This window comes from Primulina eburnea, chromosome 11, assembly GCF_022965805.1.
Source record: "Primulina eburnea isolate SZY01 chromosome 11, ASM2296580v1, whole genome shotgun sequence".
Taxonomy (NCBI): Eukaryota; Viridiplantae; Streptophyta; class Magnoliopsida; order Lamiales; family Gesneriaceae; genus Primulina; species Primulina eburnea.
The window spans coordinates 776,807-801,144 of NC_133111.1; the positions used below are offsets into that span (position 1 = coordinate 776,807).

The 24,338-nt window shown below is 35.5% G+C and overlaps 2 protein-coding genes and 1 pseudogene across 5 annotated transcripts; 2 read left to right on the forward strand and 1 right to left on the reverse strand.

Moving 5' to 3' along the window:
- The first annotated feature begins 6,266 nt into the window (after positions 1-6,266).
- Positions 6,267-13,599, forward strand: LOC140804255 (auxin response factor 5-like). Of its 2 annotated transcripts, none has more exons than XM_073160146.1 (14): positions 6,267-6,979; positions 7,218-7,333; positions 8,220-8,318; positions 8,411-8,467; positions 8,579-8,734; positions 8,814-8,898; positions 9,496-9,586; positions 9,696-9,860; positions 9,972-10,094; positions 10,208-10,283; positions 10,385-10,526; positions 10,798-12,653; positions 12,778-12,968; positions 13,047-13,599. In XM_073160146.1, exons 1-14 carry the CDS (start codon positions 6,922-6,924, stop codon positions 13,177-13,179), a joined length of 3,348 nt encoding a protein of 1,115 aa, XP_073016247.1. In that variant the 5' UTR covers positions 6,267-6,921; the 3' UTR covers positions 13,180-13,599. The 2 variants fall into 2 exon arrangements, with proteins under 2 accessions (XP_073016247.1, XP_073016248.1); XM_073160147.1 differs by having other exon boundaries at positions 6,268-6,979; positions 7,221-7,333.
- Positions 13,600-13,796: 197 nt separating this feature from the next.
- LOC140804462 (beta-amyrin 28-monooxygenase-like) lies at positions 13,797-16,043 on the forward strand (annotated as a pseudogene).
- On the reverse strand, positions 15,678-24,072 carry LOC140804256 (DExH-box ATP-dependent RNA helicase DExH10). Of its 3 annotated transcripts, none has more exons than XM_073160150.1 (17): positions 22,963-24,072; positions 22,426-22,740; positions 22,081-22,185; positions 21,920-21,988; positions 20,931-21,098; positions 20,766-20,837; positions 20,567-20,683; positions 19,893-20,117; positions 19,574-19,732; positions 18,966-19,055; positions 18,741-18,833; positions 18,374-18,527; positions 18,040-18,188; positions 17,823-17,918; positions 17,186-17,278; positions 16,413-16,562; positions 15,678-16,002 (listed from the first exon to the last, which is right to left on the reverse strand). In XM_073160150.1, exons 1-16 carry the CDS (start codon positions 23,935-23,937, stop codon positions 16,452-16,454), a joined length of 2,991 nt encoding a protein of 996 aa, XP_073016251.1. In that variant the 5' UTR covers positions 23,938-24,072; the 3' UTR covers positions 15,678-16,002; positions 16,413-16,451. The 3 variants fall into 3 exon arrangements, with proteins under 3 accessions (XP_073016251.1, XP_073016250.1, XP_073016249.1); XM_073160149.1 differs by having other exon boundaries at positions 18,741-18,836; XM_073160148.1 differs by having other exon boundaries at positions 18,741-18,839.
- Positions 24,073-24,338: the final 266 nt, after the last annotated feature.

The window sequence follows — 24,338 nt, forward strand, 5'->3', positions numbered from 1 at the left end:
ACGCGATGCCACTATTATAGTTATCACATAGTTATCGAATTAATATGCAACCCTCGATGAACCAATGGTTGCAGATTCGATCGGGATATATGAGATGAAGGGACCGTACTGTACGTTAATCATAATCGACTGGTTCTTGCAGGCACTATCAGTGATACCTAGGGGATCATGGGGCGATGCTACTAGACGCTCCTACCATGATCCGATGGGTACAATCAGAAATGAGTTCTGACATTCTTGATCAAGGTGTTGATGAATAGAATGGGGCTAACTAGGGTAAGCCCGAATAAGAATAAATGTCATTCTGAATCACAAGGAGTTGTGAACCCACGGCTAGTTGTATCCCTGAACCATTGAGGGTCACACAAATACTGGATTGTTTGTTCCCGTTGAGAGAATAAATTCAAAAGTTGAATTTATATTATATAGTAAATTCAAGGAGTTGAATTTATGATAATTAAATTTTGAGAGAATAAATTCAAGAAGTTGAATTTATAAAATTTGAGAATTTAATTTATTAAACTCAAATGTTGGGTTTATTAAATATTAAATTTTGGATGTGATAATAATTCAAAGAGTTGAATTTATAATTTAAATAATAAATTCAAATGTTGAATTTATACTGTATTTAATTTATTAAGCTCAAAAGTTGAGTTGATTAATTAATAAATTAAATATGGTGGATATTATGTTTAATGGTCTTGTAGGAGTACAAGTCCAACATAATAAATAATTAAAGTTTTAATGGGCTTTGATTAAATTAATTAAACTAGTTGGACTAACTTAATTAATTAAATCAAGCCCATTAATGTTAATTATGTAATTAGGGTTTAATTAATTATAAATAATACATATAAAGACAAAAACCCTAGCCCACCACTATGAAACATTCGAGAGACCCACCTCCAAGGAATAAAATCGGCCACTTGGTTTTGGGAAAGAAAAATATTGTGCCGTCTCTCTCAATTATTTTCTCTCCTACGTAAATATCTTCCAATATTTCTAGTGCAATTTGGAAGAGGAACAAATCATCTAGTCGTGGACCTGATTAGAAGAAAGGAGTCCTTGAAGAAAGTTCGTAGGGAATTCATCAAGAGCTAGATCCGCCTATACCGGATTAGTTGGAGCCAAGTGATTCAATTCACTAAAGGTATAATTCAACACCCTATGAATGTTTTGTTATAATCATACGAGCGCCCAAAGCAAATCATATTTTGATTGTCAAAATAAAATAAAATTTTAAAACTTCCGCTGCGTTTGGGCGCGTAGAAAAACCGGATCCAACATGAGTGACACCTCATCGGTGCTCACGAAGGTGTGCACGGTAGGTGTACAGGATATATATATATATATATATATATATATATATATATATATATATATATATATATATATATAATTCATTAACCTCAACCGTGACTTATTGTTTGGTATAATCGAGCCTGGTTTATATTAGTGACCAACTCGAGTTTGACTCGGAAAAAAATTTGTATAAGGTGTTTGAGCTCGATTGAGTAAATATTGAACTTTTGAAACTCTGAGTATGAGTCGAGTAGTTCTCCTAGCTCGCTCGTGTAGTAAATTAATACCATATATTGATAATTCAGCATCAGCTAATCACGAAAATAAATTAATCTGTCAATTGTCAACAAATATATGTTTATTAGAAATATTAATATTTTATTTGATCGAATAAAATTGTTTAATGTTTATTTGTTTTTTATTCAGATGCACATGGTGGCAATTAAGAACCTCTACGTACGTGTGTATTATATTTTGGCAAGAATGCTATTTTTCTCAAATAATTATATAAATAATTTTTGGGACTCTAAATTAAAGAAGCCCTCGTATGGCGAAATGTAGGGAAGCCGACAAGAGGAAGGGCGAATTATGTCTCAAGAATATGATTTTGTGAAAGGATCAATATAATTTCAGGTGTTTATTTTTGGTCTTATATATTAACATATTTGTGAGTTTTGTAATCTATTCTGTAATATTTTAGTCTTGATATATTATAATTTTTTTTGTTGCAATTTTCGTCATTTTCTCGTTGTAACAACGATATTGTGTTGATGTGAGGTCAACATATATAACACTAATATGTATAGTTTAACATTTCAAATGAAAATGAGTAAAATTGCTAAAAATATGAAAAAAAAAATACATGTCTTGTATTGAAATTTTAATAAATGACCAAAATTGCAAAAATATAAAAATAAAAATGAAGTTTTCCTTTAAAAAATGTTATACGACAAAACAACCCATGCATATGATAACATCGAACTTGGTTCCAATATCCATGATATTATTTTTTAAAACAGTTTGATTTTTATTTTTTAATTGACAAAAACTTATATGAGACGGTCTCACGGGCCGTATTTTTGTGAGAATGGTCTCTTATTTGGGTTATCCATGAAAAAAAATATTATTTTTTATACTAAAAGTATACTTTTTATTATGAATATCGGTAGGATTGACCCTTCTGATAGATAAAGATTTGTGAGATCGTCTCATAAAAGACCAACTCGTTTTAATTTTAAGTTTTCTATAGATATAATATATCTCATTCTTACACAGCCTTATTCATTGAGTTAAATATTACATTCCCAATGGATTTGCAGTTTAGAAAAATAATTTATGTGGCTTTGAATTCAACGTTGGCATGTGACATTGCTGCGTAAGATTTAATTACGGTGGGTCATCTTGCTTGCATGCATGCTTGCATCTCTTATATATATCAATAATCTATGCAAACAAATATTTAAGAAAAAAAATCACCATTCGTATTTTAATTTTTTTTATAAATGGAAAGATCAACTTATTTACATATATCTTAATGAAATTGTATGTTTTGTGGAAGAATATATACAATTTGCTGCTTGTAGAGTTGAAATGTTGTGTATTAATATTGTCAAATATAATATCTGATATAATAATGAATGGTTATGTATAATTGGCTATTATTTTATTGTCGTTGCAAACCTGCAATTATTGACCTTGTAATTATTTAATCAATTAATAAAAATCAATATAAAGAAATTTATGGTCACTTTAGTTATTATATAATTACTCTTCTAATATCAGTCTTAATCGTCGTTATTTTGCTATATTTATACTATTGGATGATGTTGATATAGTAGTAAAGTGTTTTTTTTTAATTGCAAATCTATTTGTGTGAAGCATAAATTTTAATATTTTATAATCAAAAAAAAAAATTCATCGTGTGATTTTGTTGAATATTGTATAGCCAAACTTTCAAAACAAAATATGTACGCGGCGTCAATGAGAACCTCTGAGTATGAAGATTCCCTTCTGAAATTGTTTTTTTGGGCTGATTTTCGAGTGGAAACCATATCTTTGTCTTAAATCTGAATTTCTCACACACTGCATCAAAGATGTGATCGGGTGAATTGGGTGTAAGTTGGGTGAGCAATTTCATCATGTCGGATTAGGATGGTACAAGAAAGGGTTTTTCCTTGCTCTTGAAATATATGCACATCAAGAGACAATAGAGATCGTTAGTGGGGCACTAGATGGTTTTCTAGCGCATCCACTCCGGCGCTCAAGTCAATAGTTTGTGAAGAAGAAGTGAATATTTCATTTAATTTGAAAGGGAATATATATCCAAATGACTTAATATTAAACAAACCTTGGTTTTTATAAGAGAAAAATCAATAATGATTTTGTTTTCATTGCCCAACCATTACTCATGATTGGATGACTGCCCATGCTTCTGTTTACAGTCACTTCGATTGAGTAATGTCACTCTTTCACAAACCAAAAGATATCCTGATGATGACCAAGTCATGATGCTTCATACCTATAAACTATAGTATGACACACTGACACCTGAATTGGAATGCTCGGTTCTATCCTCCCGGCCTCACGGATGGACTCCACCCTTGCTACTCTAGTCTCTTGGCTATCCGGGCTCTAATCTCCCGGGATCATAGATGAACTCGGCCCTGGCTTGACGCGGCGCAAGGCGGATCTGCATGGGAGAATGTGGGATATTTCCCGAGCATGACTACACATTTATAATATAGTAACATATATTAATTAATATAAATTATCTAATGTCTTAGAGGCAAACACAAATAACATATGCACACGCATAAATGCAATCTACGCTGTCAAGATAAATAAAATACTAAAAGTCCAATCCTTTTAGCAATCAAGATAATTAGAATTAAACGGCTTTTGTATTAGATTAACCTGAGAATGATATATATATGTTATGTATGGAACAACACTCTCCTATTTTTTAACACTATATTCAACTGATAATCAAATAACCTCACATATTTTTATTTTGAATTTTTATTAGGGTTTTTTAGGTATATTGAGGCGAGGTTCCCTTAATTATAATGATGATGATAAATAAGATCATAACCCAGTCGACAAGTAAAATTATGGTCTTTCTCGAAAGAGTAATTGCTACAATTATGGGTCGATTGATTTCAAAGTTAGATTTCAATATTTTTTTTTTCTAAATTTTAGTACGTTTACAGGAATAATTTGAGATTCAAAGGCATTAAAATATTTTCGATCCGTCAAATAAGTTTTAGTTCATCAATTATAATATACAAGAGCACCCACAATGGGGGGTGTTATAATACCTACCAACTCATCAAAAAGCCTGGGGTCCACTGCCACATACTCATTATAACAACACATCTCTTTTACCCACGTTCCTAATAACATTATAACTCATTATTCATGGGCTTCACAGTTCACTCATTCATCTTTAATTTTTTTCATATTAAAGAAATATGTTTTAAATATATTTTACATTATTTAAATCATTAATCTAATTTTTAAAATAATCTAACTTCGTAATAAAATAAATTTAGTAATTTTACAAAATAATAGTAATGTTTTTTTAAAATATATTTATTAAATAAAATAGATATTCCAACGACTACTTTGCAACGGGTATTGACAATAACAATTTTGCAAAAATGACAATAACAATTTTGCAAAAATGACAATTAAATTATTTTAAATACGCGTGGGATCCGCGTGGAAAATAAAAAAATATTTCAAAACAAGAGGAGTCTGCGTGTCAGCGACTGATATTTCGAAAACCGTCGCTAATTGTCCAATTTTTTTAAAAAAAATAAACTGACAGAGGGACGTTCCTCACTCTCTCTCCTGTGAGTGGACGTTAGAGGAGGTGTTAAATAGATGATATAACAATAACATCCATTTAACACCCCATTGTGGGTGTCCTGATAAATCCTACTCTCTCCATCCCGATTATATAGTCCACTTTGCTTCTTCTTTTTAACCACATATTAAGAAGAGTTTATAAATTTGGAAAGTGGACAAATATATTCGAAAAAGATAAAAAAAAAAACGTAGAATATATTATTGAGAAGGAGAGAATATTATTTTTAATGTAAATCAAGAATATTTTTCTTTTGCTTGGAGTGGTCAATGCATTTAATTATTCAATAGATATTTTTTGTCCATCATCACTATGATTTATAAGTAATTATGTTTCCAAAGCATGTTTAAACATCATTTGTTTTTTGTTTTGCTTATTTCTTGAAATCGTTCTTTGAATAACACACAATGATCACGTGGTGTGCCTACATAATATAAATTTTATTCAAATTATTGCAATAAATAATTATAAACTATAGATACAATTTTTTTAAAAAAATATATGCATAAATTTTTAAGAGTTTAGTAAAAAAAAAACTACTGATTTATTTTTATGCCACAAAATGTTTAGGGTATCATGCACATTACATCATGTAGCTCGAAAGATGTCGAATACAACAAAAGATCGCATCATACATTTACTTTATCTGAAAAAATGTATTATTATTATTATTATTATTTTCTAATATTATATGTAATGTTATATCTCTTAGAACGAAATATTTATTAATTATTTATCATATTAATGATGTTCAATAATTAAATATACTTATATCGTAATATTAGATTTGTTGTGGGAACGTCTTGCGTATCTTTATCTATTATATTAGTCAATTATATTTATATTTAAAACAATAAAAAATAAATAATATATCCCAAAAAATAATTAGATATTAGAGCACTGATTAATTTTTTCTGGTCAACGGTCAGAATCCCTCCTTCCCCAGAACACAGAGAGAGGGAGGGACGAAGTAAGAAAGAGAGAGACTCGTCCTTACAACGAGTGCATGAAACTTTGTCACTATTTGATTAATATTTACGGAAAACCCACCTTAAAAAAAGGAGGAAAGGCGACTACTTTGAGTGGAAAGAGACAGAGAGAAAGGCCAAGAAAAAGTGGAGCATTGGAAGGAGAGATTAGTAAAAAAAGAGGCGAAAACTAGAACCTTCACTTGGGATTCTGCGAAAAAAGCAATATATACACACATATATACGGAATATATATATATATAGAGAGAGAGAGAGAGAGATCGGGTGTGTGTGTGGAAAAGGGGGCATTTAAAAAGTGAAGTTGCAGCATTTGGTCTCTGCTATCCTCAACATCTCTCCTTTTCCAAAGCTCCTCTTGTCTACCCTTCCATTTAATTTTTTCCTCCTCCTCCTCTCTCTGCTGTTTCCCCCCTTTCTGCCGGCTTTTTTCGCCGCTGCCGGCCGTCGTTGTCTTATTTTTACCCTTTTTCACGGAAAGACGACCATTTTTTCCGTTTTTACTTTTGTTTCTTTTCCGGGAGAGTCTTTTTGTTCCGGACTATGAAGTGAAGTAAACAAAGAAAGGTTTTTTCCTTTTTGATCCAGCTCCAGGAGTTGGAATATATTTTTTCCTACCCTTTTCCATTTGGTTGGAGATAATACAGTTATTCACGCGAGATTATTCTCTGGCTAGATGAGACGCCATTGAGAGAATCCGTCCATTTATTTGAGCTGGGAAAAAGGGGTGTAATTTCTGGAGGAAGGAGAATAAGAGAACGAAACATGAAGATGCCAGCGGCCGCCGGGAGTCAGCCGGTTAACGCCAACTCCTCCTTGGATGGTCAGTCTTTTGCGCCTGTTTCTTGCTATTTGCATCTAGAGGCGACCATTGTAAATTGTAAACGTCATCTAAATTACAACGAACAAATTAAACAAGCCTAAGCTTTATCTATTCGATTTTGAGGAATTTAATCTTCCTTTGTAGTTGGGTCCAATTCGAGTCTTATCAAACACATTTAGTTCAAGATTTATTTTTTTTTTCTTCAAAAGAAGAATGAAATTTGTGGCCCTGGTGGAAGCAGGCGAGAAGAAGAGCATAAATCCAGAGCTATGGCAAGCTTGCGCTGGCCCTCTGGTGAACTTGCCGGCAGCTGGGACCCACGTTGTCTACTTTCCTCAAGGTCACAGTGAACAGGTTAGTGTAATTTTTTCTTGGAAAACTTTAACTGATGGATTGGTGCAATCCCCATCCCACCTTCTTTATCAGTTGCTGACTCATATAATTTGTTCACATGCAAGGATGCCATGATTCTTGGCTTCACTCCTTATTATTATCTATTTATATATTATATTGTGTTGTAGTTGTGTGTACGTCTATTCTTCTGTTTAATTATACTTTTAGGTGTACTTTGGATCAATCCTCGCTATTGTGAGCTGTAGTTTATAACAATAAATTGTAGAACAAGATGTTGGGATATGAATTGGGTGTAGATTGAGGTTAAAAAGGTTAGTAGTCAGTAAATAGATTATGAGAAGGGACAATATAGAGTGGACCTTGCTAACATGCGCAGATGTGCTTGGTGGGTTGTTGGTGGGAGGGGATTTTTCTTCCCTCTCTCTTTTTTGGTGGAGCATTATTGCCCCCAAAGAATAAAAAAAACATCATTAATATCTCAAATATTTACATTTTTCATTGTGTGGTAAAAATTTGTTGTATTGGGCATGAAGTTTATAAGTTGTACTGGATATTTTTACTCTTCGAGATTGCTCATTCTCTTTGATCAACTGTTGGATACTGAACATTACTACAATATAATACAGGCACAGGCCACATATATAGAATTTTAGGAAATGACACGGCTGAAAACTTTTGCCTATGGGGAAACGGTTACTTAATTGGACATGTCATTATTTACAATATTGATCCTAATATTTTTATGGTATAAAGGTCCAATATTTATCTTTTTTGGAAGAGAAATTTGAAATAGTATTCTTCGAAGATTTATAGTCGTATCATATTTTGGTTTTTTTTTTTTTGTAAACTTTTTTTAATGCTGATACTAAGTAATTATTGCTTTCAGGTTGCCGAATCCATGAAAAAAGATGTGGATGCACAAATCCCAAACTACCCGAATCTTCTGTCGAAACTACTATGCCTCCTTCACAGTGTCACTTTGCATGTATGCTCTTCTCTTCTCATAGCTTCTATTTACTCTTTAGGTCACGATAGTGTAAGATATGATAATTATAATCATTGTTTGAAATATGTTAGGCTGATCCAGAAACGGATGAAGTTTATGCTCAAATGACACTTCAACCAGTATCTTCGGTATTCTTCAGCCTCAGTTGAATAAAATGTAACTTAGATTTATTGCTTTCTGCAATTGATGCCTCAATTTTATGTTCTAATAACCAACTTTTTGGACATTATATCTTGCAGTTTGATAGAGAAGCTTTATTGAGATCAGATCTATCTACGAAAGCAAATAAACCCCAAACAGATTTTTTTTGTAAAACATTGACGGCAAGTGATACGAGTACTCATGGAGGATTTTCTGTGCCTCGTCGTGCTGCAGAAAAGATTTTTCCTCTTCTTGTAAGTACAATAAATCCTTGTTTTTTTAGATTTATTCTTGAATTATAACACACTTGATATAGTACTTGTCTCGTTCTAGGACTTCACAATGCAACCACCAGCACAAGAAATTGTGGCTCGGGACTTGCATGATAATGTTTGGACATTTCGCCATATTTTCCGGGGTAAGTTTATTTGGAAAAAGGCTGGATCAAGTGAAGGGGAAGGGTGCAGAGGCTCCTAAATGGAAAATGGGAAAATAATAAAAATTCTTTGTTTAGTTTTTTTAAAACATTCAAAACTTGCCACCTAGTTCTATTGAGCCGATCTCTCCCTAGAATTCCTATATCTGCCCCTTATTTGGAAACTGTCATGTGGCTTTAGGCCCCTCATTCCGTCTGTCTTTGTTTTTTTCATTTGTTTAAAAATAGTAATCTAACACGCCCTGCAAAATATGATCCAGTTTATAAAATTATATCATCAACTCCTTATTAAGTTGTTTAAAAAATAAAAGTAAAGTTTTTACACTAATTTATGGGTGAAAATTCATTTCAACAAGACTAAAATTTCTGTAGCGGGGTCGTGTTTGTGGGATGATTTTGGAGCAATTTCTCAAGATGGGTATTTCGGTAGTCACCTTTCATATCATTTTTTAAAGTCAAGTATTGAGATTGATTTTAGGAATATAGGTTTTGGAGGCTCAAGTAAAATTATATATTTGCTTCTTGGGAGAGATGGGAAGAAGAGATTAGTGATTGTCTCTATTTGACTTTGCAACACAGGACAACCAAAGCGACATTTACTTACGACTGGATGGAGCCTTTTCATTAGTGGAAAGAGGCTATTTGCTGGTGACTCGGTCTTATTTATTAGGTAACGATGCAACTTTCATAACCATTATTTCGTTACTTTTTGTTAAATTCTAAAACATTAAATTTTTGAATCAACTATCTTGTGGAATGATAAGCATGGTTACTAACAGGGATGAAAAGCAGCAGCTTCTTCTGGGCACCAGACGAGCTAACAGGCAACCGACAAACTTGTCATCATCCGTGTTGTCAAGTGATAGTATGCATATCGGGATTCTAGCTGCAGCTGCTCATGCTGCTGCAAACAACAGCCCTTTCACTGTTTTTTACAATCCAAGGTCATCAACGGACCCTTATTCATACTATTTTGTATCTTGAAACTGGCCCTGCTTTGTGAAAAATATGATGCTGTAGTTGATGTTGCTTACTTTATCTCCAAATTTTGGCAGAGCTAGCCCATCAGAATTTGTCATCCCCTTGGCCAAGTACTACAAATCAGTTTGCAGCAACCAAATATCTCTTGGTATGCGCTTCCGAATGATGTTTGAAACTGAAGAATCAGGAATAAGAAGGTAGTGGCAAAACATTTTCTTGGTTACATTTGCATATGACATTTGATTATTTAAGAATGCCATCTTGGTGCTAGTGAACTCACATGATTCTCTGAACTTTTAATATTTTGTAGATATATGGGTACAATTACTGGTATTAGTGACCTCGATCCAGTCCGGTGGAAAAACTCTCAATGGCGTAACTTACAGGTCAACTCCTAGAACACTCTTCCTCTCCAAATTAAGTATTTGGTTATGCTATGTTTTTATGTGGATGCACATTGGATTATCAGTTTAATTTTCATGAGCAGGTTGGCTGGGATGAGTCAACTGCTGGGGAAAGGCGCAATCGTGTGTCTATTTGGGAGATTGAACCTGTAACTGCTCCATTTTTTATATGTCCTACCCCACCTTTCTTCCACTCAAAGCGCCCAAGGCAACTAGGAATGCCAGGTAAAATGAGAATAGAAATGATACTGATAATTAACTGTTTAATACATCTTTCCGCATTTAAGCATCTTATGCTATTTGAATCTGGGGACAAGGCTTGAGAAACTAACTACTCTTATCACTGAGTTAATCTGGTGTGATTAAACATGCGTGTTCACATTTTTTTTTCTGTTACTTTTCACATCAAGTTTCGACTTGTGGGATTTTGCTTCTTTCATGTCAAATCGAATAGATTTCAACTTCTCCGTGATGTAAGAATGTTTTCACTGTGCAGATGATGATTCTTCAGATCTAGATAACATGTTCAGACGGACGATGCCGTGGCTCGGTGATGAATTTGGTATGAAAGATTCCCATTCTCTCTCTGGCCTGAGCTTAGTTCAGTGGATGAACATGCAGCAGAATTCTTCACTATCTAACTCTATTCAACCAAATTATATAAATCCTGTATCCAGTTCTGTCGTACAAAACCTTGCTGGTACGGATATATCATGCCTAACAGGCGTTTCCACGAATCAAATTTCTCAGCAAAATAACATGCAGTTTAGTACCTGGAGACCAACCCAATCCGTACAACAGCTAGACCAGCTTCACAAGCTGCCAATCCCGTCCGCCACATTGAACCCTTTAGGTTCGATTATTCAGCCCCAATTGCAGTTGACAGACGTTTCACAGTCCCAAAGACAAAATATGATCAGTCAATCTTTACCTAAAAACCAAGTTCAACCACAAATTTTGCAGTCACCGAGTCCTTTCCAAGTGCCAAATGTGCTTCAGCAGCAGCAATCTCTTCTTAATCACCAGCTTCAAATAAATCTTTCTCAAAACCCAACTCAGATGCAGCAACAGCTGATTATGAGTCACTCTCAGCAGCCAAATCTGGTGGCTACTCAGCCCATGGATCATGTAAGTCATCCTTTGAATACATCGGAGAATCAAATACAGCTGCAACTTCTACAAAGGCTTCATCAGCAACAACAATCACTGTTAGCACAGCAATTTGTGATGCAACAGCCTTCTCAAATTACACAGCTGCAAGATCAGCATAAACAGCTATTCGACATTCCTAGGTCTATGGCAACAAGCCAAATGTTAGATGTTTCTCAAGCTGCACCCAACATACCTCAGTTACATGCCACTCAACAAATGATGGGATGTAATATCCAATCCAATCTTAGGCTTGGCATCCAACCACCTCAGCAACCAAAGCTCTTACCTCAGCAACCAAAGCTTTTACCTCAGCAACAGCAGTCAGGAATATTATCAGAGGTTTCCGGGCATGTCGGGATTCCTTTAAACCCAATGAACAATCAGCTTTCGGGTGGTAGCAGCAGTATATTGACTGGTGCCGCTGGTGCTGGCCAATCTGCAGTTACCGAGGATATTCCATCTTGTTCTGCTTCACCATCCACAAACCACTGTCAGAATGCTGCTCAGTCCATCATGAATGACAAAAATCACCGTTCGACGATGGGGCATGAGATCGCTCAGTCTTCTGCCACGCTTTTGAATATAAGTGATCTTGAGACTACGTCATCTAATGGAAACTTACTTAAAGATTTACAGCAAAAATCTGATGTTAAGCCATCATTGAATGTGCCTAAAAGTCAAAGTCATGGATTATTTGCGTCACAGGCATACAGCAATGCTGCTGGTATGCAGGTGGATTATTTGGATAGTTCATCATCAGCAACGCCATATCTTTCTCAGAATGATGTCCAGCTACATCAAAACAACAGTGCCATGTGTTTCAATACTCAGTCAATGTTGTTTAGAGATGCAAGGCATGATGGGGAAGTTCAGGATGATCCAAGGAACAATGTTCAGATTGGTTCTAACATTGATAGTCAGTTAGAAATGCCTATGATGTCTGAGACATTGATAACAAAAGACATGGTGGGATCTGGAAAAGATTTCGCGACTAATTTGTCTTCCGGCGGAGACATGCTTTCTGTCTATGAGAATCCTAAAGTATCTCAACCGGAGCTCTCATCATCAATGGTTTCCCAGTCATTTGGAGTTCCTGATATCGCATTCAATTCAATAGATTCAACAATCAATGAAGGTAGTTTCATGAATAGAGGTGCCTGGGTCCCACCGCAGATACCAAGGATGCGGACGTATACGAAGGTTGGTGTTTTGCTATCGATGTAGCGCATCTGTATTACCAAAAATTAACACATTCTTGAATACATGTCTGTACCTGAGTTTTTGTTCTGGTTCGTAAGTAAGTTGGAAAATGATTTCCTGAAAGGTTTACAAGCGTGGAGCTGTTGGAAGATCAATTGATATTATGCGTTACTCGGGTTATGATGATCTTAAACAAGATCTGGCTCGTCGATTTGGTATAGAGGGACAATTCGAGGACAGACAGAGAATAGGCTGGAAACTGGTCTACGTGGATCATGAGAGTGATGTCTTACTAGTTGGAGATGATCCATGGGAGTAAGTTTTAACCACTTCAATCTTTTTGCGTTATCAATATATGCAATTTTGGACTTCTAATTACAAGTTTTCATTCAGAGAATTTGTGAACTGCGTGCGTTGCATCAAGATTCTTTCACCTCAAGAAGTGCAGCAAATGAGCTTGGATGGAGATTTCGGGAACAATGTCCTCAATCAAGCTTGTAGCAGCTCCGATAACGGTGTGAACTAGCTGGATATTGGTAATACTCTGTAACTATTTCTTGTTTCACAGTGGAAGCTTATCAAGGGCAAATAAGCAGAATTTCCTTGCCAAAAAAGTGAGCCATTTCCGAATTCCGAAAAATCATCAAAATTGCAACAAATATAGCAGTCATTCACGAATCGACTGGTGCTGAAATGATCACATGGCTGGCAGAAAATCCTTGAGTTTGGCTTGAATCTGTTATATGATTTTAGAATCTGTGATATGATTTCAGACAAGTGTAGAAGAAGTCTAGAGCGAGCAAACAACTTTTTAAAATATTGCTCATTAGGATATTTTTTGTTCTTTTTTTGGGCCATTTTGTCTCTGTATCTCATCGGTAAAAATCGTGTATTATAGAGAAGAACTTGAAATCTGTATGCTTGGTAAATATAACTATGTTATAATGTGTTTGGAGAGTTCTTTTTTCTGTTTCCAAGAAACAAGAACCAGGACGGTAAAGTTTCAAAATAGAAAAACCCGTAGAAACACAAGACAAATGGCTGCCATCATATGACATAACCCAATTCAAGAACTCGATGAAGAAACTACCAGTTACATTGTAAAGGATTCCTCAGGTCCCTACAAAAATACTCTCGTACTGAATGTCAACGGAACGTGTAACTGTTGGAGCTTTGATTTGCTCGGGTGAAACAGATATTTAGTCTTGGTGTGGGCCCTCTTCTCATCTGGTATCATGGATATTTTTTCGTTGTCAGATATTTAAGTTAGTAAATAAAAAAGTGAATACAATACATTGGACATTCCATCAACCAACTACTTTTACACTATTCGCTTATACAACATTTTACATCTGATGCAGTAACATAAATTTCTTCTAATAAGAGAGAGATCTGAGTTTGATCCTGATTGATATAAAAAAATATCCTTCAATCTTAGACATCTCAAACTCTCATGTCAAATTAACTGTACAAAAACATTGTCAAGAAGCCCCAAAGAACCGGTAGAGGTTTCCAAAAACCACTCGAGAGTAATTTTGAGGGTAGTAATAGAGTTAAAGTGAATTCATGCCAAAAAGGCTAAAGTCATCCCGTCACTTTTGATATTCATAGTAAAGTTGATGTTAAACTTTCTACTTCAAATAATTAAAAGAATTATAACATCAATCAAATATTTCATATTTACGTGCGTGGAAGATATTTTGAGGTAAGGTCTTGTGTAAGATGATTTGTAGGGAAATTTATATAATTTTCCCGGATATGAATTAAATAATACTTAAATTTTTTACATCATTTTATAATCTAATTGTAGATTAGAATTTAGTCGCGTGTAACGACCTAAATTAATCCAATCTTTTATATTTAAAGAAACCCTGATACACCGCCTAAAACTAACATTCGACTTTCTCTCAACTGGCTGGAAAGGGCAATCCTGAAAAGTTTGTCTTAGATCGTCTGACAATATTCACCCGTCATGTTTCAAACCCATGTTTTAGGCTATAATGCTGTATTTTTTTGCGGCGCAAATGGCAACAATTTTTTGTTAAAAAATGAGAAAAAGCTTGTCCAGGCATGGTGGCCTAAGTCTGTAGAAAAATTTTCCAGGCCCCGTTTCAAACTAACACAACGAGAGAGGAAACTATTAAGCTGAGAAAACTGCTTCCAAATTTCTTGAAAGCCGAAGCTTTACAACGATACGTAGGCGTAATGGATCGGTTAGCACAAAGGCACTTTGCTGATGAATGGGAAGGGAAGGAAGAAGTTTTTGTTCACCCTCTTGTAAGAAGTACTACACATTTTGGTTGCATTTTTAAGCGTGGAGGATCCAGGCTGCATGGATAAACTTGTGGGCCTTTCTCAGTGGTGAATCCTGGTTTTCTTTCGGTTCCGATAGACTTGCCCGGAACCCCGTTTCATAAAGTGATCAAGTCACGAATGTGATCAAGGAGGAGCTTCTTTCCAATGTAAAACGACGAAAAATAGAGCTGACAGAAGCAACTTCATTGCCAACACACGATGTTCTGTCACACGTTACTGAAACGTGACAAAAATGGGAGATTCATGTCTGAATTGGATGTCGCTGACAAGATTTTTGGGCTTCTGATCGGAGGATACGACACTACCACCTCGGCATGCAGTTCTGTCGTCAAGTTTCTTGCCGAGTTGCCTGAAATCTACCAACAGTCTATAACGGTGAGCAATTCAGCACTCTTCTAATCAACCAATACTCAAACAACTCACCTCAACTAATTCATTATGCGCAGAACGAATAGAGATTGTGATTTCGAAAATTGAAGGTGAGTTGGTGACTTGGGATGACATATGGAAGATGAAGTATTCATCGAATGTGGTGTGTGAAGCACTGAGGTTTAGTGTAACACTCGCGCCGCCAATCTCTGGCACTTTTCGAGAAGCCCTTGCAGATTTTGTGTACAAAGGTTTCAGTATTCCCGGGGGATGGAAGGTAATTAATTAATTCACTCCCAAACAATTATTTATACGTTATAAGAGCTCATACACGCAAGATACGGAATGTTAAAATAGTCTAATCTTAATTTCAAAGCGTATTGTTTGATATCCATTTAAAAAGAAAGGGCAGGACATATTCCACATTTCAAATCAACTAAAGCTTAATGGTTAATTTACCGCATTGATGTATGTTGTAGCTATTTTGGAATGTAAATTCAACACATAAGAATCCTGAATTCTTTCCCGAACCTGAGAAATTTGATCAGTCAAGATTAGAAGGATCCGGACCCACTCCATACACATATGTCCCGTTTGGTGGAGGCCCGAAAATGGCCCCAGAAGCGAGTATGGCCGATTCGTCATACTTGTATTCTTGCACCACCTAGTCAAGAGATACAAAGGGGAAAAAGTTATTCCCAACGAAATATTAGCATTGGATCCGATTCCGGTTCCTGCCAAGGGTCTCCCTGTTCACCTATACCTTCACAAAACTTGAGACTCTTAACTTATGGAAATGCTCAATATTTTCTACTTTTATCTCCACATCATGTATACATTACATTTCACAATAAAACAATATTATTAACAAGTAAATGAAATTCTTCACATTCACATGATATCTTGTAAAATTTATCCTCACCATGATCAAATAAGAGAGTATTTTAATGAAGTTTCCTTTCACTTGCAACCTAATAGATTATTATTCATAGTTCATACAATATTTGGTTGAAAACTAAATTCTTGAAAAAGCCAAAAAAAAAAAAATAGACATTGATGAGAGAATAAACTAACCTCGCAAAATGTACAACTACAATGGCAGTGTCTACATCTTCAGAGATACAAAGAATTTGCAAACATTATACCACGCCGAAGGCTTTCGCTGCCAGCACCAAACTTGTTCTCTAAATCCGCTTCTCCAACAGCATGAGCAGCAGCTTTTAACTAGAAAGCCAGAATACATACATGATAATTATGGCTATCATGTCTTACAAGCACCAAAAGCAGTTAAATCTCATAATTCAATTGGTATACAAAAATGTACTAACGCAATGTGTTTTTATGTTTGGATGAATGAGTAGGGTAAAAAAGCGATTTGTCTAATTCAATTGAATACAAGAAAAATCACATTCTAACACTATTTTTAAAGACAAGGTGGAAACTGCCAAATACCAACTTATGCAATTCATTTCGCTGTAACAGAGCCAGATAAATAAAGATAGAGGAAAAAATTCAGGCCCCCAAACATGTCAGTTTCTAGTGAGAAATCTTTATTCTAATGAAAGTTGAACAACCAATATCAAAAAAAGTTATATCCAGACATGTCAGTTTCCAGAGCGAAAGAATCACGTAAAATCCTTCTTGAACCACAAACTATATAAAAAATGTTTTTCCACAAGTAAAGTGAATATGAAAGCGTTTGTATAAAAGATGTAACGATTTTGCAAGAAATACTAGAGCACCAATACTACCTTTTCATTTCGTAAATTGTAAAAGCAATATAAATAGCATGTAGCAGTTCAAACTTAGATAATCTTTTCTGAACTTTTGAATAGCGAAGGAATTACCTGGTTTAAAAATTCATCAAGCCTTCTAGATAGTCGTATGATGCTGCCTTCAAATATATCGGTCATATGTATGATTTCAGCAAAAGATGCTCCCTGGAAAAGAAGATAAAAGAATGCGCATTAACAACACAGTCAACAATAAGTCTTACATTTGAGCACTACACATTAGCCCTCAACAAATTAAACAACAGTCCAAATAAATATTAAAAATTAGAAAAATCTCTTCAGCACTTGCTCTTCATTTTGAAAAATTTCAAAGAGCTAACTAAATTACAATAATACAAAATAATTTTCGAGGAGAGCACCTACAAATTCAGAATAAAAAATTAGCTTTTGATAGGTTCAGGGAGGGCTAGCTGTGCTTCAAATCAAAGATAAAAAGATCAATCAGATTCTAACTCTAACTAAAGTAAACGGATATCATAAGCCAAATGCTGCTGCCACTTGTTTTTTAATGGTCGAGAATGTTGTGCGAGCCCAAAAATACAAGGGTCTGGAGATATTAGATTAGAGAAAAAGTACCAATACCCAATATGACAAGTCCACAGGAGTTTTAAACAGTACATCTGTTGAAGACTGAAGTTCGACATGCTATGTGATGAAAAAGAACGCAAGCTAACAGTCAAATGTAACTGACCTTTGACCAGCAATAAATCACATCCATTAAGAATGGTCTAACTGATGCCTCAACATATTCTTCCACATTCACTTCAAGCTTACACTCACGTTGCACCTGCAATATATTGACGTTGCCCAGTTGCCATTCAACATGATTGCATACACATTTGCCTCTGGTAGGTACCAATTTTCAATGCAATAATGGAAAAACAGTGCTCAGATCATAGCTAAAAAACCTCTGCTATTGTTCTCGCACTGTCTCGAAGTTGCTGCAATGGTATAGCAAGTTCCGCTCTTAGATGTATTTGTTCATTTGATTTGTCCCCCGGGATGAAGCAACTTGACAGAGCAGCAACTTGGTGATGATCCAGATCGTTAAAAGTCCCTGACAACATAATAATTTAGAATTTCGTTGCAAAGCTGTTGACTAAATTGTTCTTTCTCGATTAATCCAAAACGGTGCCTCAACATCAATTAAAAGTAAACAAATTTCAAAGAGTAAATTTTAATTCAAACTGACCTAAAAACAATATAGCAGACAGGATATTTAAGAAAACATGAATTGCTCACCATTGAACATCAATTCAGTAACAAGGAGCTCATCCCCAGTATCTATCAAGCAGGCTGCCCGTCCCTTCAGCTGAAGGACGCCATCACCATCAACATGCCCAAGTTTTTTGAGAACCCGTGAGCGGTTCTTGAGCTCATCACGAAATTTTTGAAGCTGCGACAGAGTTGGAAGAAATAAATCTGATTAGAAATTTAGAACAGCAGATTAACAAAACGATTTAAATCCAATGGACAGGTAGAAGTAAAAAGGAGTGGTAGCAATCCATAAGTCCAAGGTATACCAAAAAAAAGGTGAGATGCGCCTGCTGTACATTCAATAAAAAGTGTGAGACGTGTTAAATAGGTGAAATCAACAAGAGACAAGTACCTGGGAATCACGCATTTTTAATTTAAGTTGTTGAATTTCATGATTCACTTCAGCTTTTCTCTGGAAACTTTTCATCTGATTTTCATTTTGAGACTGCTTCTTATCAAGGAGAGGAAAAAAGAACAGGTGAATACCTAAACAAAGTTCCAATCAACATGGAAAAGCAGCTTACCGATACCAAAACAAAATAAAATCAGTCAAAATGAATTCTTAATTTTGACAAACCTTGTGCAGTGGGTGAGAAACCAATTTGTGTTCAAGTTCCTCGATGTTGTTTGCCAACTCCACAAATTCTGGATCTTCAATTCCCATATCCTGAGATAATACATAAGTTCCAAAAAAATATTGCCCTCGTAAACATGGAGTCATCATGATGGCCCTTAGAAAGACCTAACAGACTACTTACAAACAGAAAATTCAAAAGTGAAACATCAGATACATCGAAATGATGACGCGGGTGTTCTCTGGCAGAATAGGAAAAATTGGGAAAAATATCACCCGGACACTATAAAATCGACTATAATGATCCATATATCAAAACGCCCATTCTTAATGAAAAAGAAATATCTATACAAACACATGAATTTCTACGGTTTAATTAAGATTCCCTATCTTACATGTGACAATGAAGACAAATAATTTTTATACAGGAAACAAAAACTTGAACATCTAAATTATAGATCTTAAGATACTGTGCAGAGTCTGGGAAGAGCCTGTGTAGACCAAGAGATTGATTTGGAACACAGTGTAGAAAACCAAAGAAAAGGCAGTTTATACAACATCAGTATACAATTTCAGTCCACAAATAATCAACATGATCTTAGATTACATACCTTCACCGGATTAAGCTTGGGAAGACCTTCAAAAAATCGTTTTTCAAGCTCCTGCACTGCAAGCAAAATACTTTCCCGAGCTTCAACTGGACGCAAGTCAGAAGGAACAGATATTCTGAGCTTGCTTACTGCAGATATAAGAGGCAATTGAACCGGAACCTGAGACAAGAACCAATATGCATCAACTTCTCACCGGTTAGGATGGATGCCCTAAAGCCATTTATATCATCTTCTTTTACATGCATTCAGAAGTAAAAAAAGCAATGTGATATAATTTTTCCCATCGCAATTATTGCATCCAAAAAGATTCTCAACTCACCACATGCATTTCACCTTTTTCTCCCGGGCGTGGAGGGCATGGTTTGGGCCGAGAACCGTCTTCACTGGAGCAGAGAGAGCAGTGGAGGAGGGTATCAACAATATAACTATTACCACGTGAAGAAGCAAGTTCAGCAGGCAACGAACCCGGTGCAGCAGGAGGTCTTTTAACCACATTGATCACAACTCCCCAACCCCAATCTGTTCCACCTTCCCTTATCTTAACCTGAATTTGCATAATAATGTAAGATGGAATAATAATAGAGCTGAATGGAAAGAATCCCAAAATCAATGAAAAGGTGTACCAAGTAAAAAGGTGAAGCAAAAACTCATAAACACAGTCTCACCATCAAACATCACAACCCTGGCCATAGCAAGAGTAATGACTCACAACTAATGATTAAGGACATACAAACTGAATAAATCAGAAGAAAATAGAAAGATGCAAATTTATGGGATAGATACTATTTAAGATTGCAGATTAATGTAGTCAAAACACAAAAAAGGAAAGATGGCCAATAACGAACGAGAAAAATAAACTTATACAGCATAAAAGAAACAGAAAATGGAGCAAACCACTCAGAGGCAGTAGGAAAATAATAGATGTATAGAGCGTGCACCAAACTAATTCAGAGCTTTGCTATTGTAGATGAGCATACACCTCTTCGCACATACCAGCCTACCAGGTAGAAGGAAAGAGAGAACTCTTTCAGGACGAGTTATTTCAGCCATCATTTTCTTTTCAATTCGAGCAATCTCAAGCTTTAGTTTGTCATATTCAGCAACTTCAGCCTATAAGTAGAAATGACGATTTTATTGTTTAATTTGAACCAAAATAAGAAATTCCACGAATGAGCAAAGGAAAAATATTTACTTCTCCAGAAGCATCTAGCACAGCAGCTTCGTCTTCAAGTTTTGAGACTCTTTTCTCAATGTCAGGTAAAGTCTGAAGAAGCACGGGTTTAAGTGTTGAACACAGTCAGTCAGCCATTATAAAACATTGTATTGACAAAAATCAAACACAGCTTATAGGTCAAACCTTCTCATACTGAAATTGATGAAAGGAATTTTTGATAACATGCTCCGCAGTGAATTGACCCTCAGCACGGCTCATCAAATTCAGAATTGAGTAGTAGCTTAGCCTGAAAGTACTGACCAAGGGTGCAGGCTTTCCCAAAACCATGTCCTTAAGGGTGTTCATTTCCATCTGATTTTTGAAATAAAAATTAAAGCGTTAAATAAAAAGATTCGCAGACCCCAAATGCAGCATCTTCTAGTAAGATACAAGACAATATGATAAGGATCAGACAATATTGGACAGACGTAGACGAGAAGAAAAATGGAAGATCAAAATTTCTCGGTCCGAAAACCACTAAACTTTTCATTTTACAGCCAAATTAAGCTTGTTTAAGAATAAATTCTTTCAACATAATGTATTTACGCTTCCAGGAAACTCAATCTCTTTCATAGATCCTTTTTTTCCATTTCATTTGGCTTATTGTTCTCATGGTAAAAAGGACAGCTTCATCCATATGTTGCATGTAAAACTGATCACTTAACACTTGCATAATTCTTCAAGTCTAGGATAACTTATAGCCAATTCAAAAATATGAACAATTCCCAAAAATTGCAGCAGTTGCATTAACTGATTTTGTCATTAAAAAATTGCAAGTTTGTCACTTTTGGACCTTCCCTGCGCAAAACTTCCCCAGCATCACATACAAGAAATTATTAGATATCGCAATCTATTTTAATAATGCTAGTGAATATTCATATCGGTATTTCCATCAACAATGGAGAGAACTTTGGACCTTCCCTGTGCAAAACTTCCCCAGCATCACATACAAGAAATTATTAGATATCGCAATCTATTGTAATAATGCTAGTGAATATTCATATCGGTGTTTCCATCAACAATGGAGAGAACTTATTCTCGATCGCATTGTGATCAAGCCCGTTATCACTTCCATCCTTTGAAATTTTGAGTTTTAACTCAACAAATCTTAATTAAGACAGGAGATAGATTACCTTTTCATCAATCATTATAATACATATCCCCCGCTCATCTTTGCCACGACGTCCAGCTCTACCACTCATCTACCGTAAAAACAAACAGTCAACAGACCTATATAAAGCTGATAGAGCGCAGAAGTCTGTTTTTTTTTTCAAAAAAATATATAACTACTCACCTGGATATACTCACCAGATCCAATATATCGATGACTATCACCATCCCATTTTTTAACACTCGTAAAAACGACAGTTTTTGCAGGCATGTTCAACCCCATGGCAAACTGTCAACGCATTTAAAGAAAAATTTATTAGATGTACAAAACAATTGCCCCATGACTACCAATATAAATAGACATTCTAACACCAAAAGTCTCGTCTACATAGTGAAATACATGAAACCGCATTCTATTGAGTGCAATAAGCAAAATCATTCCTCTTACCACAGAGGTTTGGACACACTTTTGTATTTATTTAATATTTAATTAATATCTTAAAGCAGTAATTGCTGATACAAATAGTACCGTTTCTGTTGCAAACAGAGCCTTAACAAGACCTTCTTGGAAGAGAAGTTCCACAAGCTCTTTGATGATAGGAAGTAAACCAGAATGGTGAACAGCAATGCCCCTCTGAAGCAAGGGCAACATGAGCTCAATGGCAGGCAAGTTTCTATCCTCCTCATTCAAGCATAGGATTGCATTTTTAAACACTTGTTCCACAACATCCTTCTCATCTTGCATATTGAAATCAAGTTTGGACATAGACATGGCATGCTGTTCGCACTCTCGTCTGCTAAAACTAAAGATTATAACTGGTTGAAACTTCCGTTCCATAATCATCTACAAAAACAGTAATTTTGGACTTAGGCACAATGAAATACCATGTATAGGAAATGAATATTGAAGACATATCTAACAAAACAAATGAAAGCGAAAATAAGCACTGTAGTGGAAATCCAGAGTTGAAATATTTCTATACCCATTCTTCCTCAACATATGGGAATACAGGTATGAGATTATGGAAATTGTACTGAAAATTGTATTTTGTACAGGAAAACTTACCTTGACAATTTTGTAGATGTCAGAACCACCAGAGGCAGTTCCACCTTTTGCGATTCTACCACCAGCCTTGCCATTAGAACTTTTGTTCCCATTACTGAAATTTGGCTTCGTGAAAGTGTCTTGAAGTTTCAAAAAGTTGTCCTCTTTAAACTGCTCATTCTCATCAACTACTAGATACAAACCAGAACCACCCATAGGGAATACATAATGTTGCAGGGGTGTTGGCCGGAAATCTGTATAGACCACATGGCATGGCTGTTTATGTATATTACATATCCATTCAGCAAATTCAGTTGCATTTGACATCGTTGCTGAAAGAAATACCATTTTTATAGCAGTGGGCAAGAATATGATACTTTCTTCCCAAACAACACCTCTTTCTCGATCCTTCATGTAATGTATCTCGTCAAATATCACCCAAGCAACTTCCTTCAACACCTCAGAACCTCTGTACAGCATCCCTCGAAGAATCTCAGTAGTCATCACCAAACAACTGGCATTGGGCAAAAGCGTCACGTCACCCGTCATCAAGCCAACATCTGAAAACTCCTGACTCAACTCCCTGTACTTCTGATTGCTCAAAGCTTTTAATGGGGAAGTATATATGACCCTCTGTTTATCCCTAAAGGCCATGGCAATGGCATACTCAGCCACCGCAGTTTTTCCTGCTGAAGTGTGAGCTGAAACCAAAACCGACTCATTCCTTTCCAAACAAGCGACAGAAACTTCCTGAAATGGATCAAGCTTAAATTGGTAGGATTTTGCCCTTTCTCCAGTAAAAATGGGATCAGCAAGGGTACCATGGATTGATTCATCTTTGTTCGAGCTATATTCACTTGGAACTGCCACCTCATGCACACATGTCCTTGCTAAGCTACGCCTCTTCGAAGCAGATTCTAGAAAAGGAGTTTCGTGCTTTTCTTGTGCACTCTCTTCCAGTTGTTTTCGTTTCAGAGACATAGGAGACTTATCCATCTGTGGGTCCCCCCAGTAATCCAAATTGTAGATCTTCAAAGTTTTAAGAATATGTTAAACAGTCTGCAAAACATAATATCAACTAAACAAACTACTACATCTTTCCTGTGAACTAGGTTCCTCCCACTCATTCTCCTACATGAGTAAATATCCATCCACGCAAGTGCGAGTGCGACAAAGATAAAATAGGATAACTTTAAGACTGAAAGACATATCGCAGCGCTGAAATGGTGCAGAGATTACAAATAGGACGCATAATTAAAAAAAAACATGCACAAAGCCAATTTACAACTATGTAACCGGAATTAATAACCGGAAAAAAATATCAAACAAGCATAATACCGAATATTGAAAGACGAAAAAATTCTTCAGGTATCACTTTTCAGCAACACAAAATTCAG

Excerpts from the sequence above, each read along its gene's own strand:
- LOC140804256 (XM_073160148.1), bottom strand. The coding sequence starts at position 23,937 with ATGGATAAGTCTCCTATGTCTCTGAAACGAAAACAACTGGAAGAGAGT. Across the intron at positions 22,741-22,962 it reads ACATCTACAAAATTGTCAAG|ATGATTATGGAACGGAAGTT; the intron begins GTAAGTTTTCCT and ends CTGTTTTTGTAG. Across the intron at positions 19,733-19,892 it reads AAAAAGGTGAAATGCATGTG|GTTCCGGTTCAATTGCCTCT; the intron begins GTGAGTTGAGAA and ends TTCTTGTCTCAG.
- LOC140804255 (XM_073160146.1), top strand. The coding sequence starts at position 6,922 with ATGAAGATGCCAGCGGCCGCCGGGAGTCAGCCGGTTAACGCCAACTCC. Across the intron at positions 7,334-8,219 it reads CTCAAGGTCACAGTGAACAG|GTTGCCGAATCCATGAAAAA; the intron begins GTTAGTGTAATT and ends TATTGCTTTCAG. Across the intron at positions 8,735-8,813 it reads AAAAGATTTTTCCTCTTCTT|GACTTCACAATGCAACCACC; the intron begins GTAAGTACAATA and ends GTCTCGTTCTAG.